Raw genomic sequence first — 15,093 nt, 5'->3', positions numbered from 1 at the left:
GGAATGAGAGAATCACTCTCACTCCCCGCCTCTTAACCCTCTTACGTTATGGTCCCGGCGGGAGAAAAGGAAGTCGGAAACGGAGGTTAGTGGTATGGTGCGGGCGGGCAAGCATTCCAGTCACACGGTTTCCGTGAACAAGATGGGTGTCCAGGCACGTGTCCACGTCTGAGGTATACCAGCCAGAATAGCTCCCTCCTCCTGACTGAGTCTTATTTATGGAACCAAAGGCAAAGCTAAAAGCAGCTGCAGCAATCGCCTGATCCCCTTCCAGACAAAGGTCAGAAAGGTAGTTTGAGGAAGCAAATGGGTGTCTTCTGTGTTTCACAAGACTTCGACACTTCTTCCACCCGTCAGCGCACCTTCGAAACGGTGGTCTGACTCCTTTTCTAATTTTTCCACAGAGAACTACTGCTGGGCTGGGTTTTCTTTTGCAGCCCATGTTGAATCTGCAGCTGTCCCAGGGCCGTCTGGCACACCAGCCCACAGCTGAGGCCAGCTGGTAAGTCTGGCTTCGGGACACACATGCCAGCCAAAGCGTGTTCCAAGAAGCCCCAGGAGAAGTAAACAGCACCGACTGCTGGGAGTGCCAGCCCTCGGGCAGAGGGACAAGCGGACCTGGCCTCGTGTAACGTGGATACAACTGCTCACTGTCACATGCCTCAGAATATTGCTCACAACCCCTCAAAATTTCCCTCACACCTTTTCCCTTATGTTGGACATTCCTCTGACACAATGATTTTCAATCAGTGTACCGCAAGAATTTTTAAAGCAGGCAATACCTGACTGTTTAGCCAGGGGCACTGATCTCTTTTCCCTTAAACTGTCAAGTTAAAAAAAAAAAACGATGACAACAACAGCCAACACAATAATAGCTGTTCAGTGTGAATGAATCAAAATTATACCTATTTTTGGTCAGATCAGCAAAAAATATAATAAATTTTTTGATGTGCTGCAGAATTTTAGTAATTAGGTAATGTGTGCTGTGAGATGAAAGAGGCTGAAAATTGCTGCTCAAACAGAAAACAAAATCTCAAGGTGTGATTGGGCTTAACATGCAAAAACTTCTGGGATAGTTACATGGCAAATGAATTGTAATTGACCCTCTGATGAATGTGGCTGATAACTATTTAACTATGTTTATCACCATTTATAGCGTCCTTACCACGTGTTTGACGCTGCTCTCAGTTCTTCATACATATAATCTCATTTAAGCCTTACAGCAAAACCGGGTTGAGTAAATTTCCTTTTTCTCTTTATTTTTCAGATGAATAAACTAAGCACAGGGAGGTGAATGACTTACCCAAGGCCACACAGCTCCAGCACCGTAGAGCCAGGTGCTGAATGCAGAGTATCTGACCTGGAAGAGGTGCACGTCACCTTACTCTACTGCTTCTCCATGCAACCGGATGCACGGAGACTCCCACGGTGGGAAGGGTTCTGAGTATACAAAACAAGAGGGAGAGCATGGTGACAGAAAAGGTGGAGAAGTTAAGCCATCTCTAATCTTAACCTTACTCTGTAGTTTCTCCTAGCAGCATCCTGGAACATAATGGCTGGTGTTCTGGGAGAACTGTGGAGTTGCCCACTTCCTTTTTCCATCTCTGATGGAGCATGAAAGGACTCCTGTTGTGTTGCCTCCAATGGGCCATCTAACTGACTCCCCAAATGGAGCAGCTTGACTGTACATGTCATTTTCATCTTTAGTATTCACCCAAATGAGCTTCCATGAGGTTCCAATCGCTGGTAGTGTTGTTATTGTTCTTGCCAGAGATGTAACAAACCTTTTCAGAGGGTTGGATGTCATTTAGATACAAAGGAGGAAAATATGACTTCCCAGAAATGAAGTATTTCTAAGGCTACGTTTAAACACAAGTGGAGAATTGAGACTATCCCAATAAACTTGGCTGCTTTGTGATTTCTCTTGTGATATGTGGGCAGCAGCTCATTGGCTACTCGAATTGTTTGGAGTCTCTGCTTCGCTTTACAGGGTTGGACTCCTGGGGCTGTCTTTAGTACTGACGGACAGCCAGTTAGCGAGGATACAGGAGAGGTTAAGTGTGGGCTCCAGAGCTGGACCTCTTGCTTTCCAATTGTCAGTCCACCACTTCTTGTTTTGTGACCTTGGATGAAGTAACTCTTGTGACTCAATGTTCACAACATAAAAAGGATAAAAATGATATAGATTGTTGTGAAGAGTTATCCTTATAAAATCCCACAGTAATTATTGAATGAAGTTATTCGTTATTATGTTGTGTCACAGAACCCAAATTTAAACACAATCTCCACTCAGAATCTCCATACATATACCACCCACATTTTTGCATTTAAAGTTAAGAGTCTTTGAAAGGAACCCTGAACATACCCTGAACCCTGAACCCTGAAAATGGCAACCTTAGTTGCCATTTTATCAAGGCTTGACATTAACTCATGCCCTTTATAAAGCCAGAAAGGGATAATATGTTACTTTAAAAAATGAGCGAGCCTGGTTAACTTTCCAGTGTATGCATCCCATTCAGCTTGGGTAATCTTACGTAATATAAATTTTTATTTAATCCTTAAATGAATCTCATTATTTCCCCTGCAGATGAGCCATTTCTGTGCTGCAGCAGTAGACTCAGTTAAGGCTCTCTGTTACAGGGAGCAGGACCACAGCTCAAACTTTAAGTAAGAACAGACATTTCTCAGCTCACATGACTGAAAAAGATACTAGACTGGCACATCTTTGGGTACAGGTGGATTCCGAAGCTTGGTGTTCTCTGGCTCTCCCTCTCCCTCTCTGTGCTTATTTCACTCCAAGACAGATCTTTGAGGCCTGTGGACTATAGATCGAGATCTAAAAGGAAGAGCGAATAGTTTCCTCCCCATCCTTACACATATCCACAGCAGTGTGAGGCATCATGATCGATTTAGTCTAAGTCATGTGCCAACCCTGCAGAAACTATCATATCAGTGAGGAACATGTTTTCTGTGAGCTGCAAAATAACAGGGACTTAAACTTCAAGTTTATACTTTAGCACCTGAAAATGTGTAGATAAGCAGTTCAAGACTGGTGTGGTAGACTTGGCTCCACATAGTTCTCAGGCATCCAGTCATTTCTTTTTGTTTTGCTCTTCCCAGGGTTACTTCATAGGCCCACATGACAGTTCTCACTCTGGCCATCATGACTCCTTATCGGTCATTAGGACAGAAGAGGGAACTAAAAGTGTGTGTGCCAATGCTTCTTAAAGAAAGTTCCCAGAAACTGTCATTCAACATTTCTGCTTCCATTCCATTGGTCAGAACTTGATCACACAGCCCCATCTACCAGCAAGGGAAGGGGAGAAGGTAAGCTGTATTCTGGGTAGTCATTTGACCAGCTGGGACTTGGAGATTCTATTGCGAAGAGTGGACAGAAGGACAATGGATATTGGTGACCATTTTTGCCTGGGGATGATAATCTAGCTGTCTCTCCTGCCTCCCAGTCTCTCCTCTTATCTTTCTCATGATCCCACTTTCTTTCATATTCTCTTTGTATGCTCTTGAGCAGGTTGAAATCTTTAAATGTTATTGATGATTTCCATTGAGCTGTTGAGACACACATGGATCAGATTTCTCTAAATTTGTCTAGGTCCTGAGGGAAGCTGTGACCCAGATGAAGCCATGCCTCAATCTATTCTGGGATTCCAGGACCAGTGCTTAACAAAATGTGAATGAGGGAGAGAGATGAGCCTTGTCTGCTGCACTATCTTGTCCCATCTCACTTTCAACCCCATCTCTTACACCCATTCATATGTGTACACACACACGCAAACTCTCTCTCTGTCCTGGGATCCCCCTCCTGTGTCAAATCTTTGTCATTTTGTTCCACGTCAGTACCCATTAGAGGGTACCACAATCCCACCCCACTCTCACTCATCCCCCACCCCCTAGGCTTTACAACAGTTTGCTAAACAGTACTCATAACTATAGACTAGATATAGCATGTCCTTTTGAAAAATTAATTTTGCATGAAGATTTTGGAAAAGTATATTAATTAATCTAAGAGTGTTGTTTTAGCCTTAGTCATAAACACATGGAAATGTGAGTAGTGACTAATTAGATACAAAATGATCTCCAAAACCAAGAAAGCCAAGCACAAATTGTCTTTATAAAATATTAGGTGTAGATTAGCCTGCACTTCATAGCTCCCTGCCCTCAACCACTGATCTTATTGAGCTTCCCTGGCAGCCAAAATGGGATAATAAATCCTGCTATTAAGTTACTTTTGACCGGCCTAAGGAACCTGTTCTCTCCAGAATCTCCTTATTTTACTCAAATGCCAGAGTTGAACTTCAGGATCCTTAGGTTTCCTTCAAGTCAGAAAGTGGGTGACATAATTCATCAAGAAGAAGGAGCTTGGGAAGGGGAGGTGTTAGATTGTCTGCAGTCTGCTTGTAAATACATCAATATCAATGTGACACTGGATACCATGGGCAGGTTGACTCTACTCCACACATAGAGGAGATTAGAAGGAGGTCAAAGTATACCGAAGCACAACAAGGTAGTTAGCCCTGAAGGATCCTACTCAAAAGTCCGTACTGCAGAAATACCTATGGCAAACACTTAAAATTGCTATCGCAAGCCACACTAAAGGTTTGTTATTGTATAAAGGATACTAGAAATCATCTTTGCATTAGTAAAATGGAATGCTCAAACAACTACAGGTACAAAACTCGGGCAGGCTCAGTGGACTAAATTTTGGGGTAGAATCTTCAACTAGAATTTAATTTGGTCCTGAACACCCTCACTTAATGGATTATTCCCCTGGCTATTTAATTGGAGCAGTGGTTCTCAAGCAGGAAAGCCTTTGTCCCCCAAGGGACATGGGCAGCATCCAGAGACAGTTTTGGTTGTCACAGCTGGGGAGGTGGTGCTACTGGCATCTCGTGAACAGAGGTCATGATGCTGCTGACATCCTATAATGCACAGAACAGCCTCTACAACAGCATATCAGGTTCAAAATATCAAGTGTCAAGGTTGACAGACCCTGGAGTAGATGATTTTCTGATCCAGGTCTTCAGATTATTTGGTTGCACGTGTCTACAATAAATCTTTAACCTAAGATGTTTGCTGGGGGCCTAAAATTACAGAATACAGGCTTTAATACACTTATAAAACAGGTTGAATGACTTTGGGGGGCTTGATAGCTAATAAACATGTGAATGTGAGGCAGAATTTAGAATCTTAATTTATTTTAACATTGTGAGTGAGGGGGGTTATAGTTCCCATCCTCTTCTAATCAGGGGCTCCAGATATTACCTAAAGCACCTGACATTTGTGAATGGCCAGTTTGGCTTAGGCCAGTTCTCAGAAGGAAAGAATCAGAGGAGAAAAGACAAGGGGTAGGGTTGGGGGAGGCCTAAGACATCCTCAGGCTTGCAAATTATTCTGACTTCTTCCCACTATTTCAGACCAAGGAACCCAAGCACCACATACAGAAATTTCCACTTTTCACTTTGCTCATTTATATCCCAAATCACACACTGCTTAGAGATAATAAAATGCTTATTTCTCTGCTTCCTCCCCATCACACTTGTCCAGTCCTCTATCATTACCACAATACCTCAAAAGAAGAAATAAAACATCAGCTAAGCCTCCAGGAATGATTCAGGGCTTCAGGTTCAAAGAAAAGTTGAATACAATGTCTCATTTTTGATGAGCCAGATTCTTTTTTGTAGATTTTTAAAAATCCTCACCTGAGAGCATATTCATTGAGTGGGGACTGAACCCACAACCTGGGCCTTGGCCCTGACCTGGAATCGAACCCACGACCTTTTGGCTTATGCGATGACTTTCCAACCAACTGAGCCACATTGGCCAGGGCTACGGGCCAGATTCTTAATTCATCACCAGAGATGACCGCCATTCATCTCAGAGAGATGCCTACAGACTAGGTTGTAGTGCTAGAGCTGAGGACCTACAGAGAAATATCAAGATGTTTGATGCTCAGTCTGGTCCTTATCATTATTTTGACTTAGAAGATTTAATTTATAGTACTAGATCAAAATACTAGGTTATCCTTGAAATTCAGGCTTCTACTTCCTCCAGGCAGAACTCATGTGTAAAGAAATGTTGTCCTTCCCTTGGGATGGGACCTCTCCCTCTGAATTGGACCAGTCATGTCCAAACCAAGTGTGGTTCAGAGCGTGTTATTCTAATAAAATAAAATAAAAACAACAGCAATAACAGTAATGTATGGAGTCCCTTTTTGGTTAGGACACTGACAGAGTGTGGAGGGAACAACGTTCTCTAGGCCCTGCTGTGACATCAGTTGTGGTTTTAGCAGGTGGTGGAGTACGTGGAGAAGCAGAGCTGGAGTTTGTTTCCAATTCGGTCTTTGGGTAGTGGCTGGAGCTCCTCATCTAGTCTGAAAATTTAATAGCACTATTCACATGCAGTTGTAACTCTAAAATGTGTTCTTACCTATCATCCCATTCCGTTACTCTGAAACCCTGTAGGCGTTAAGGTGAGGGGGGAGAATGGGTCAACTATTACTTCCATTTGACAGATTAGTAAACTGAGACCAAGAGCTTAAGTGATCTCACTAAAACTGCACAGCTAGTGAGGTGGCCAGTCTCAGCCTGCAGCCAGGGTGCCTGATTTCCAGACCCATCTTCCACCCACTGAAGCACCGATTCTGAGTGTGACCCCCAGACCAGCATCTCAGCATCATCAGCATCATCTGGGAACTTCTCAGAAATGCAAATTCTTAGACTCCACCCCAGACCCACTGAGTCAGAACCTCTGGGGGTGGCGCCCTCTGTGAGTGCTCTAACTAGCCTTCCAGGGAGCTCAGATTCACCCAGGCTGGGGGGTTGGTGCCTCATGGGTGCTGTTAGCACTTGCTACAAACTCTTCCCACACCTTTGCCTTGGGACTCTTCTCAACCCCCTCTGTTTGCTTCCAGAATGTCCATAAAGTATATACTTAGGAAACTGGGTGCCCTAAAGCCTGGACTGCTCAGGCTTCTTAAAACATTTTCTTTGAGTAAACTTCCAGAGCTAGTGGGAACAGGGACCTCACCTCTCCTTTAACTGGAACTATCTTGGAATTTACTTCCCCTCACTACACTTTTATCTCCTAAGTAATGGTGGAAAAGAAGTGTATCTGAAAATAGTTCTTAAATATTTTCTTCTACCTGATACTTACAGTTTGTTAATATAATAATTTTATACATTAATATCATATAAAATATACTTTAAAATTTAAAAGGATTTGAGAAAGAGCTTTGGGTCGACTCTCCCCTACCCCCCTCCGCACACACAAACACACCATACCGAACACATAAAACATACTGACTAAATATTTATTGAATTTGTTAAAACCTTTCCTTAGAATTAGAGGAAAGCAAATGCTGAGAAGCCTATTTCCAGAATGAATCTTTATTTGAAATTCTTTAACCCAGGAGACCTTAGAAGAATAGTAACACTGTTGTGAGTATTTGATTCTAATACAAATAACATGTTAGTTTTATTGTATATATCTCATCTACAGAAAGAATGAGAGAGTTTATGTATCTTAGTTATTTATTCAATTATTTGTTTATTCATTCACTGTCATTGAATGCCCACCATGAGCCAGCCCAACAGGCATTGGACTTGGCATGATAAATGAGGGTCTGCCTGTGTAGATCTTACAGTCCATTGGAAAGAGAGTCAATTACACAAATAATTTACAAAGAAGTGTAGTGAGTGCTGTCACAGGACACACTAGATTCATTCAGAGCACATAGCAGGGTAACAGAACCATGTATGTGAGAGCTGGGGGCAGAAAAACCACATGGGTCACACAGGATGCTGGAGACCTTGCTCCTTGGAGGCCTATTCAAGACAAGGCTGACAAAGACCACCCCAAGTTGTGCTCAGCACAGAACAGAAGATGTGAGCAGAGGAGGAGCTTCTTTGGTCTGGCTGATGCCAGCAGGCGGGTCACTGCCTTAGCTTTTTGGAAAGGATGGAGATGATGGTGAAGGTCAGGAAGATCATACCCGCTGTGCCTCCAATCACCAGGCCCAGGATGCTGCCGTGCACCTGCATGGCCTGACAGCGCTCTCCCGTGTAGAAGAAGGCATGATCGGAGACACACCTGGGGAAAAGGACACAGGGGTTCATGTGGGAGCCACTGGAGCCTCCAGCTCTTCCCAACCATAAGCACTATAATAATAGTACAACAGAACTAATTAACAATAGAAACAATAAGTCATAACCAAGAACATTGGCGGTCAGGGAAGATGGGGGCGTGGTCTTGGGTCCCACGGTGGCGGGTCACGGAGCAGAAAGCCCCTGGGCTAAAAGCTCGAGGTTGTTTGTGAGACTGTGGTGCAGTTTCCAAATTACATCAACAGTCCTGTTGTGGACAATGCCCCAGAGGTGGGAAAGTGAAAAAAGTCGAGTGGTGGGAGATTTGGGAGTCCTCTGCTCTGGCAGCAGAAATCCACCAATGTGGGCACAGCTTTGTGGAGTCAAGGACCACTTCATCCAGTGGACCATGGAGCCCTGGGCCTAAGTTGAGAACACTGCCTTTTACCAGGACAAGCACTTGGCTCACCTCTACCAACCTCCCACCTGCCTCCCCAGCCACAGAGCCTACCTGCAGCTCGCCATCCCCTTCACATTCACGCAGATGCCTTCATTCTGGCACGGGTTCGGGTCACACGGGTCTCTGAAGTACTGCGGCCAGTTGTGGTCCTCCATGGGGCCCGTGCTCTCTGCTGACCGCTTCTGTCGGCTGTGCTGCTCTTGGCCCAGGTAACCAGGAGGGGCTTTCTCTAACAAGGCCTGTGCAGAACTTTCTTCTGCGGCCTGCTGCTCCTGGCCACGGAGAACGAGGCCTTGCGGGGACAGCTTTACGTTGTTAGGGCGGACTTCAGTCTGTTTAAGGTGGGTGATATCTAAGGAGGAAGATGTACGATTCATATCTGACTGCAGTTGACTTCCACTCCTGGAGTAAGTTCCCTGGGTGGCCTCTATCCCCTCATGGACAACACCTTTAGTGACATGAGAATGGCTTTGAACCCAGCTGACTCTCATATTGCTAGTTATTTTTATTTCAGAGTAGTCCAATCACATTTTTATGTAACTTGAAAAAAATATATAAAGTTAGCATAGATAGACTAACTGAAACTAAACTGAAGTCAGTGAACTGACATATTTGATGTTATCAAAAAAGATAACACTAAAATCTTAGTTCTTCCTAAGGATGGTTAAACTAAAGATGGGAGTACTTTTGCAATAGAGTAAAATGTGGTTCTCTCAGAACACATTTTTTTTAACTAGTTCTCAAAAACAACAACAACAAACTTCCCCCGCTCTCCATGAGTTGCTTAAAAATCAGTATATAACCATTAGAACACCCAGACGATAGGATTTTGTATTCAGGAAGATCAGTAAAAGTACCTTCAAAGTCCACAAAAATGATAAGATCGTCATTTTTAAGGAAACTCCTCCTTTTCAGCATTTTGTGGGAGAAGACATCACTCCGGCCCCAGTCAAAGCTTCTGTGACAATCACAGTTCTCATCATAAGATCCTACAATGGATGGTCTGTTCCAGATGACAGAGCCACTTATTCCTGCAAAGTTACAGGTAACACAAAATCACATTACTTGTTTATACTTCATTTTCCAATTGGTCTTGAATGAGTTATAGAGCTTTGTTGATCAGAAAATAAAAAGTTGAAAAATTCAGGTTATTTACTATTCCCAGGAGAATTAAAACTCCGAATTGGAAGGAGGGAAGGGCAGAGAATCACAGCTCTTAATGGTCAATTGTCTTCTATTGAGTGAATTCCTCAATGAAGAGGAACAGCTATAGTTTCTTCCTTTTAAGGCATAAGGGTTTTCATTTAAAGAAAAAATAGTTTGCCCATTTATATATTTTTAAGTGTATTTTATTGATTATGCAATTATGGTTGTCCCAACTTTTCCCCCTTTGCCACCCTCTGCCCAGTATCCCCCTTCCCTCCAGCAGTCCCTTCCCCACTTAGTTCATCGATTGGTCATATAAGTTCTTTGGCTTCTCTATTTCTTATGCTATTCTTAACATCCTCTTGTTTATTTTGTACCTACAGATTATGCTTCTTAATCCCTGTACCTTTTCCTCCATTCTCCCCCTCCTCCTCCCAGATGATAACCCTCCAAATGATCTCTATGATTCCATTCCTGTTCTAGTTGTTTGCTTAGTTTGTTTTTTAAATTCAGTTGTTGATAGTTGTGAGTTTGTTGTCATTTTACTGTTCTTAGTTTTGATCTTCTTTTTCTTCATTAAGTCCCTTTAACATCTCATATAATAAGGGCTTGGTGATGATGAACTCCTTTAGCTTTACCTTGTCTGGGAAGCACTTTATCTGCACTTCCGTTCTAAATGATAGCTGTGCTGAATAGAGTAATCTGGGCTGTAGATCCTTGCTTTTCATCACTTCAAATACTTCTTGCCAGCCCTTTCTTGCCTGCAAAATTTCTCTTGAAAAACTAGCTTATAGACTTATGGGAACTCCTTTGTAGGCAACTCTCTTTTTTCTCTTGCTGCTTTTAAGATTCTCTCTTTATTGTTAACCTTTGGCATTTTAATTATGATGTGTCTTAGTGTGGTCCTCTTTGGGTCCAACTTGTTTGGGACTCTCTTGTGCTTCCTGGACTTATATGTCTATTTCTTTTACCAAATTAGGAAAGTTTTCTTTCATTATTTTTTCACATAAGCTTTCAATTCCTTGCTCTTCCTCTTCTCTTTCTGGCATCCCTATGATTTGGATGTTGGCACTTTTGGAATTGACCCAGAGACTTCTTATTCTCTCCCCATTTTTTTGAATTCTTGTTTCTTCATTCTGTTCTGGTTGAATGTTTATTGCTTCTTTATGTTTCAAATCATTGATTTGAACCTCAGCTTTCCTCCCTTCCCTGTTGGTTCACTGTGGGTTTTCCATTATTTCACTTAGTGTAGCCTTCATTTCTTCCCTTATGCTTTTGCTGTACTCAGTGAGTTCTCTGACATCCTCATCACCAGCGTTTTGAACTCTGCATCTGATAGGCTGGCTATCTCTGTTTCTTAGTTCTTTTTCTAGGGTTTGTTTTGTTCTTTCATTTGGGCCATATTTCTTTGTCTCCTCAATTTGTCAGCCTCCCTGTATTTGTTTCTGTGTATTAGGTAGAGCTGCTTTGACTCCCTGTCTTAGCACAGTTGTTAAATTGTATAGGGTAGAGCCTTAGGTACTCACCAGGGCAGGGTAACCTGCTTCACCCTTTTGTGGCTCTGTATGTGAGAGAGAGGTCAGAGAGGGAACAATGCTGCTGCCTGGCTGCTGGAGGCTTGCTTGGCACTCACCCTGTTTCTAGTCACGTCACCCTCTTCCCGTATGTGACTGGTACCCTTCTAGCTATTTCCCTGGTGGGGCTTCCCAGAGTGGGTGGGTCTGTGTAGTTCTAGGACCATGCAGGCCCTTTAAATGGACTCTCTTGCCAGACCAGCAGTGTTTTCCACCACCCTAACACCCACTAATTTTTACAACTAGAAGTTGTAAGACTTTATTTTCCCAGCACTGGAACCCTGGGCTACATGGTCTGGCCTGGGGCTGAGATGGTTCTCTCCCAAGGTATGCCTCCTGATTTTTATCCACCACACATAAACGCAGGACTGCCCATTCCACCAGCCACCGTTGCTGCCACCTTGCTGCCACTACACCACGTCCTCTATGCCTTGGCTCCCCAGTTCCACCCTGGCTCCCTGGCTCCACCCCTTCTACCCATCTGGATGAATATGGCTTCTTTAAATCCTTGGTTGTCAGACTTCCATACAATTCAATTTTATGGCAGCTCTGGGTGTTTTTTGTTTTGAGGTTAGTTGTGATCCTTCTTATGGTTGTACAAGCAGGTGAAACATGTCTACCTACACCTTCATCTTGACTGGAAGTCCCACCCATTTATGTACTGATACAAGATTGTTTCATGAATATACTGATGATCAGAAATGTTTTAGGCTTCAGTTCAGTAGTTCTGCACAGAACCTAGCAAATTTTGAGTATCTGATAAATGAGCTCAATGAAGCAGGAACTTCCTGATTTGCTTATATTCTAAGGACCTGGCACAGAGTTTGGTGCATTGCAAACCCTTCATAGGCACTGGATGAGTAAATTCATGAAAGAGAAGGAGGGTAAGATGACATTAAAAATTTTAACTGAATATTCCAACATGACTATATTATTATCATAATATGCCCAGGGAAGAAATGTGAGAGGAATGTTAATCTCTCTTACACAGATGAAAATCACATCTGTTAGCCCTTCCAGGCTGAGGGGAAGCTCCTAGAGCTACTTACCTGAAGAAGACTGGGACTTAGAGGTAGTGAATATCATGCTTGGGGACATTCTGTTCCTGACATCGGGTTGCTGGTCAAGTATTGTCATTATCGCCTGTCTGTTTTCCACTGGCCACTTCAGGATGGCATCATTCTCTCCACTGCACAGGTGCAAATAAAGTCCTAAGTAGTCAGAGCTACTGGAGCTTATGTCACCATGAGGGTATAAGGTCAACCCAAAACCATATCCTTCTGAATTGTAGAATCGTGGGCTCTGGAGCTTGTCCCCTTTAACCGTCTTCTGAAGGACCTGGGAGAAATTTCGTACTGTCCAAACCCCTGCGGGGCATGGTGTTTCTGTCAGGGTGATGTCATCCAGGTAAATTCCCCCATTCGAGTTCTGGGGGTCACCTTTTGTGCCCTGGAAAATGTAGCGAAACTTCTTCTCCTCTCTGAGTGTCACATGGGCAATTTTCCAGTCTTGGTTAGACTCTCCTGAGGACAGAGAATAAGATTGGTGACAACTGTGGCCAGCATTTATTAAGCACCAACTATGACCCTGGTACTGTGGCTATTATTTTACATGAATTATCTTATTGAAGCCTCACAACAATCCTATGACATAGGGACTATTATAAACTGGTTAAGGAACTTATCCCAAGTCACATATCTAGTAAGGGAAAGTAGCTATAAAAAGGCACAATATGGTTTATTTTAAAATTCATAGTCAAATCTTAATCATAAAATTCTTTTCCTTTATCATTCAATTTCACAGGTCCTGGTTTCCTCCTGGTTTTGATGGTATAAATACACTCCCAACTCCTGATTTTAGCATTGAATACCCAAGTATTAGGCTGAATCTTATAAAAATCATTTGTAATCCAAAATTCCCACAATGAAAAAATCATATGGTCCAACCTGTGACTTGATGTCAGACAGACATGTGGAAGGTTCTAGAGTAGATGATTGTTTATAGGACAAACTGGATCTCCCCTGTGCAAAACTGACTCACTCCCTAACATCCTTTTTTTCTTTTCTGCATAATATCTGAAATTCTACCAAGTAGGGAATCTATCCCCCTTTTAAAAACAAATAACCAAAAAATGAGTTACCTTATCCAGATAGCCACATCCTAGTGAAAATTTGGTCTATCTCTTTTTCCTGAGCTTGAACTGGAAGTGGATATTTCTAATAAACAGCTGAGAAAAGAAGTAAGAAGGCTGTTCTAGAACATGGGTCCTAGGCCAGGCAGCATAAGAAGCCAGAGGAGAGTTTGAGGGTCTAGGAGCGGAACCTGTAAGCCTAGAGCAATTCAGGATTTCCCAAAGCTCCACCCCTGCTTTGATCCTGTGCCCAGACTGCCCCCTAGCATTGGGCTTAGAAAGGAAAAGGTGCTACATCACAGGTGGGGATCATATTGGCTAAAATGGATTTGTACAGATTGGGGTTACAGAAGTTTAACCTGAGGTACAATTGGCCAGATGGCTTTGAAAGTGTCTCTTTTCCTCTTTTGTGTGTTGAAACCAGAAAACTTACAGAGCTCCACTTCCCCCCAAATTAAGAGCCCTTTTATCTACCTTTGTTCTCACTCATTCTTGCCAAGCACAACTTCAAGGGACAGGTCTAACAATGTTCTGTTTTCTGGAGTGGTTACATAACCTGTTTGGTTAGGGTATATGAATACGTAGGAGAGAGGGGGAGAAGGCACACAGAACAACACCTGTAACACCAACTAATAATGTAACTGACATCTCCTGGGGACAGGGTTGCAGCCAAGGGGAGGACACATGGCTGTGAAATGTAATGAGCCCAGGAAGTCTGGAACAGGGACAGAGAAACAATATTTGCACTACTTATCCAGGATCATGGGACTTGTAAGGAAAAAAAAAGAATAAGAATCCCTTTCTTGCTAATGACTGTCTATTTCTTTTTTCATATGGGTCATTATCATGAGATTGAAATGTGGGACATGATACCAGAAGGAAGACCTGAGGGGCTATCACCAGATGGGCTGTGGCTCATCTATGACATCTTTAAGACTATTTCATTGAGATGCTCCCATAGAGCTGCTGTGATCAGGCCAGCAATAGACAGTGCTAAGACTGTTTGAGAAAGACAGCTCTCATCCTTGTTAACTCAGAATTGTCCTCTATAAGGGGATCCTGGTCTTCATAAAAACATAAGTATTTTGCATGTACGTTTGCATAAAAACATTACATTTATACATAGAGAGAGAGAGACAGAGAAATACAGAGACAGAAATAGACATAGAGATATATTTTGTAGGTAAGTATTTTGGTTTAAAAACTCATTTGGCACAAGTTAAAACTATTTAAAATGGTTGTAACTATCTTAAGTTGTATACCATATAAACACTAAGTGATATTCAACCAAACTTTCAGAAAAGTTTTATTGACACATCAGTACAGTACAAAATGTACTACTTTAAAAATCCATTCAGATGATACTTCCATGGAATTTACAGAGACACACTTTGAATTCAGTAGAATTCAATGCATAGCAGTGTAAGAAACAAAATTAAGCATGAAAAGGTTGTTTGGTTGATTTTATGCTTATGAAAATAACACTTCCAGCTTCATATGGAAGTGAGAGACAATAGATCTCATCAATGTTAATAAGACTCTAATTTATTTTCTCAATGAATATTTACAATCCTTGGTAACATAGCAAATTCTTTTCTCTTAAAGGTCACCTAGCTGTTATCTCTCCATTTGATGAAGATGCTCTGTAAATTTCAGCCAGAAAAAGTGAACCTCTCAAAACCA

At 42.4% G+C, this 15,093-nt stretch overlaps 1 protein-coding gene across 1 annotated transcript in view; it reads right to left on the bottom strand.

Annotated features, from left to right (window-relative positions):
- Nucleotides 1–7,387: 7,387 nt before the first annotated feature.
- The window catches only part of MEP1A (meprin A subunit alpha), a 33,883-nt gene continuing 26,177 nt past the window's right edge, over nt 7,388–15,093 (bottom strand). Inside the window, 4 exon segments of the mRNA XM_090280458.1 lie at nt 7,388–8,106; nt 8,611–8,911; nt 9,417–9,590; nt 12,329–12,802. Of these exon segments, the coding sequence (XP_090136584.1) occupies nt 7,950–8,106; nt 8,611–8,911; nt 9,417–9,590; nt 12,329–12,802 (1,106 nt within the window). The 3' untranslated portion in view covers nt 7,388–7,949.

Source organism: Furipterus horrens, unplaced genomic scaffold, assembly GCF_987537825.1.
Source record: "Furipterus horrens unplaced genomic scaffold, mFurHor1.1.pri manual_scaffold_6, whole genome shotgun sequence".
Taxonomy (NCBI): domain Eukaryota; kingdom Metazoa; phylum Chordata; class Mammalia; order Chiroptera; family Furipteridae; genus Furipterus; species Furipterus horrens.
Note: the sequence above shows the minus strand (reverse complement) of the source record. Positions and strands in the feature narration are given on the sequence as shown.